This window comes from Metarhizium robertsii (assembly GCF_000187425.2).
Source record: "Metarhizium robertsii ARSEF 23 chromosome Unknown MAA_Scf_8, whole genome shotgun sequence".
Lineage (NCBI taxonomy): Eukaryota > Fungi > Ascomycota > Sordariomycetes > Hypocreales > Clavicipitaceae > Metarhizium > Metarhizium robertsii.
The window spans coordinates 422651-426884 of record NW_011942226.1 but is presented as its reverse complement, the minus strand read 5'-3'; the positions used below and the strand labels follow the sequence as shown (position 1 = coordinate 426884).

General features: G+C 48.3%; 1 protein-coding gene across 1 annotated transcript; it reads left to right on the top strand.

Annotated features, from left to right (window-relative positions):
- Positions 1-2555: 2555 nt before the first annotated feature.
- MAA_11469 (uncharacterized protein) lies at positions 2556-2765 on the top strand (the record flags this gene model as incomplete). The annotated part of the gene is made up of 1 exon (XM_011413463.1): positions 2556-2765. One exon carries the CDS (start codon positions 2556-2558, stop codon positions 2763-2765), a length of 210 nt encoding a protein of 69 aa, XP_011411765.1.
- Positions 2766-4234: the final 1469 nt, after the last annotated feature.

Here is a 4234-nt window from a genome sequence, read left to right as displayed (position 1 = left end):
GGGGGTGGCCGTTGCCATCGCCGCCGCCGAGGCTGCGCAACGCGCAGAAAAACGAAGTTTTCGAGTAGTGTTAGGCAAATTGGTGTAATTTAGTCTACTTTCTTAACAATTCCATGCCAAGAAAGTAACAATACAGGGGAAGGTGTGAGATGTGGTTTTTGGACGAACGCCGTGTGTGTAGGGTAAACGCATAAGGAGCGTCGATTGACCTTCCAGGTCGTGGCCGGCCTGTTATGTCGGTTCCAAGCTGATTACATGCCATCGTGGTTAGGTGACGAGAGGACCACAAAATACTTTTTGCGTGTCCAACCGCGGTTTGTTGTGGGCTGCGTCAGTCACCAGGCGGCTCCATCATCGCAGACCTTTGTTATAACTTGGGATCAAATTCAGTTCCACGGACCGCAAAATTATGGTTTTGCCAACTGCCTAGTTTGTTGTACTGTACATACATATGTACTGCACAGTCCTATGCAGCAAATACTTGCGCAATTCTGACCAGTGTGCGCTTTGGACTGCGCCACTCGCAATAACTTCCCTTTGAGGACATGCACAACCTGTAACAAACCAATGCGCATCCCACAAAATAATATGCTTGACTTCAAGGCAATTCGGCAACGTACCCCGCAGCACAATTCGCTTGTCGTCTATTTGACTTACAGTAAGTATGCATTGATCACTCCACCGCTTCACAACGCAGATCGCTTCGTCAAGGTCCCACAGTATTTGTTGGAATATCGTGACTTGCTAGCCCCGGTCTTTTTTTAAGATTGACGCCATAGTGTTTCAAAGTTCACATTCTCTTTTTTGAGCACGACTCCATGGTAAATATTTTTGTATGGCTACTTATGTTCCATTCTTTTTTGTACAGTATGTACTCTTCATGTTCCTTCCATTCTTATTTTAGAATGACTCCGGTTTATTTTGTTTAGCCAAGGCACCCGCCCACCCTTTTTTGAGGACTCCGGTCTAACTAACGTTCCGTTCTTTTTTCAGGACGCCTCCGGTTTATTTTGTTCGGCTAATGTTCACGTTCCATTCAAATTTCCTCTTTATCGTTTGCTGCAGTTACTTCCTAGTCTCCTTCCCATGCACGGCTTCAGGGGGTGTGGTATGCTCGACACGGGGCTTCCCAATAACCGTAACCCCTGGGCTACTGCGGATATTGAGCATACAGAAGCGCGCCAGCAGTGGTTCGGAAGAACGACGGAATAGAGTACGGTTTGCACACGTGCCCTCTGGAGGATGAGACTGCTTATAACCCCGACTGCCATTTGTGACCCGAACAATTTTGGATCAAACGTAGTGCGTTATGTTCGTAACTTCTTGGGGATCATCTTTGCTTCGATTCTTCTTTGCTCGCCGAACCCTCTGTACAGCATCGCCGGCCGGTAGTCTTGCCTTTCAAAGGCTCTTTTCAGAGTGTCTGGTCCATTAATCTGCCCCATGGACTCTGAACAAAGGGTCAGTCATACGGCGGCAAACACTAGAGCTCCAACACGCGCAGTAGTTGAAGGGTTAGGTGTTGGTTCTCAGAAAACCCCCGCATCGTTATTGTCGTCAAAGAGCGTTAGCATTTTGAACTTGCCTCCCGAGATTCGCATAAAGATACGTCGACTTCTGCCGTACCCAACAGGGTTTCAGTCCTCACTGCATGTTAAGTAGGCAACCATGGCTGCCCAAGACGGGCGACCCATCATTAAACGAGGATGTCTACGTAGCAAGCAACAGCGTGGAGCCCGAAGCGTCACGTAAGAGACCACCCTGCCCAGATAAATCTTGAGAAGCAAGTGTGCAGGGATCCTGCCACGTCCCTGACTGCCAAACATTACTGGGCGCCTCGGCGGGAAATCACGAGTGTCGCCCCGGCGCGATTAAGCCAACTGCCAGTGGGTCCCCCTCGCCTCCAACTTCGCCCCCACCCTCCGCGGTTGAGGGACGTCCGGAGATCGAATAATCGAGCGGGGTGGTTCAACCCATGTAGTTTTGAATGTCCACCATAATTAAGTTTTATTCATAAGAGGCTGCGGCGCATCCGGGTTGGGCGACATGAAGGACACAACGGAAGTTGGGAATCCACAGCTCTACGACCCCCATAAGGTATTGCGTGGCTGACAGATCGTTGCATACGCTAGATCTCCATACCATCGGCCCAGCCGCTTGAGTTCAGATTAGCAAGGGAGGCGCAACAGTCCGTGAAGTGTGGTACTCGGCATAAGAGAGTGTTACATGGATTCAAACGCCACCCCGACCAGCCCTACGTGAGAATGACAGCCGCTACAAGGCCGGTGGGAAAAGCTCTTACACCACTCACGGACCGTACACGTATTACTCGCAGTAAGTCGGTGTGAATTGAGGCGGATGGATATCCGGTGTCAAACAACGAGCCACGTGCAACCATTGCACCCTCGAATCTTTCCAAAACCAATCCCTCTGCGCTGTCAAATCAAAGACGGCATGTTGGGTATTAATACACGTTTTCACAACTTGGCTGGAACTCTAGAACCATGCACACCATACACATCATACACGGTTACTGAAACGCACTTCTAGCCAAAATGTCCCCTACAACCACGCTCAGCGTCTACACTTCTCTTGACGCAGAGAAGGCTGCGCAGAGCGGCGCCTTTCTCACAGCCTGGCCTGCTGATGAAACCGTTATTTCGCTGCCTTCACTGAAGGACCTTTCTCTGGAGACGGGATACCGAAAACCTTCCATGGAGGTGCATCTCAGAATTCGTCGATCGAAAGCCTTCCGCAATCTATAACAACTGCACCTTCAACACCATGAGGTGCGAGAGGTCCATATTCGCACCTCTTCCTACTCATCCTCAACTCAAGTGCTTCACTACCATTGTCACGAACGACAACGGACCAGGCGGCGTAGCCATGAGAGGAGAACAGCCTTATCTTGGATGTCATGTGTCAATTTGAGCATGATCCGCGCCGTACAGTAAGAGGGTTGCCCTGGACACACGCCCAGCCTCCGAGCTACATCATATCAATAGGCCCAACACAAATCTCGACCTATGACAGTACAAAAGATACCCTTAAGTGACAAATTCTTTAATGCAAATCTATGGCGATCAAAGAGTGGGCGCATTAGCGTACAGCATAGCCAAGAAAGATATTAGTCTTCCTAATTGTCAGAATCCCGATTCAGGTCGTAGCTGACAAATTTTAGCTGCAAAATAGAAGCCATATTAGAATAGAACTTAGCAGCAAACTACCGAACCAAACAACAACATGCTCCATCTTTGTTGTATTGGATGGGAGAGGCTCGTATTGTCACGTTATGAGACCCATTGTTAACTAAGCTTCTTTTTTCAAAAATTGTTGTTCTTGTTCTTCCTCCTAAACCCTAGAAACTCAAGATATTTAATACTTTCGGAATACTGTTGCCATTTGCCACTCTGGTGGCAAAAAGCTTGCGTGTTTCAATCAACAGAGGCAGTGTTATCCGACACGTATACCGTGAGAACCTGGAGATATTTAAGCGTGACACGGAAGCTAAAGGATAAGTGAAGCGCGGCCAGATATGGGCACTTTCTACGGGTCCATTCCTGTCCGGTTAGTTTGGATAAGCGCAGGAGCTTGTGCGATTCCACATTGTTAGAGTAGTTGCACAGCGTCCAGTCAAAAGTACTAAATATGAATTTTCTTTTCTTTTCTTTTCTTTTTGTGTGTGTGAAAGGTATTAGACCTGGAGTTTTCTCGGTGGAAGGAGGAAGGGAGGGAGGGGGGGTGGACAAGCAAGATCAAAGGGAGGCAAAGTTATGAATGAATATACAAGAATTGACGACCGTGTAGGACAACGCCTCTCAATGGCTACAGCTAATAAACGTGCAAAAGCGCGACAAGAAGCGTGCATACAGGCAGATAGATGTCCAAGGCGATGTTCAGCTCGTGTGTAATTGGAAACTCAATGTCATCACCAGCATAATGGAGCTGCTTCACTTCATTGTTTTGCGATACATTGCGATCTGTACCTGGTTAGGCTTGCACTGAAAGTCTTACGGCGTTGATGCCTCCGCTGCTTCACCGTACCTCAACACACTGAATGGGTAGCCAGAGTCGTTGGGTTGAAGGGAATGCAAAGTCAACCGAGCCGCATCTGTTGGTTTCCTTGAAAGGGAAAAAAAAAAGAAAGAGAGAGAGAAAGAGCGAGAGAGAGAGACACACACACAAAGAGAGAGACAGAGAGACTGTTACGGGCGCATGAGCTGAGACATGATCC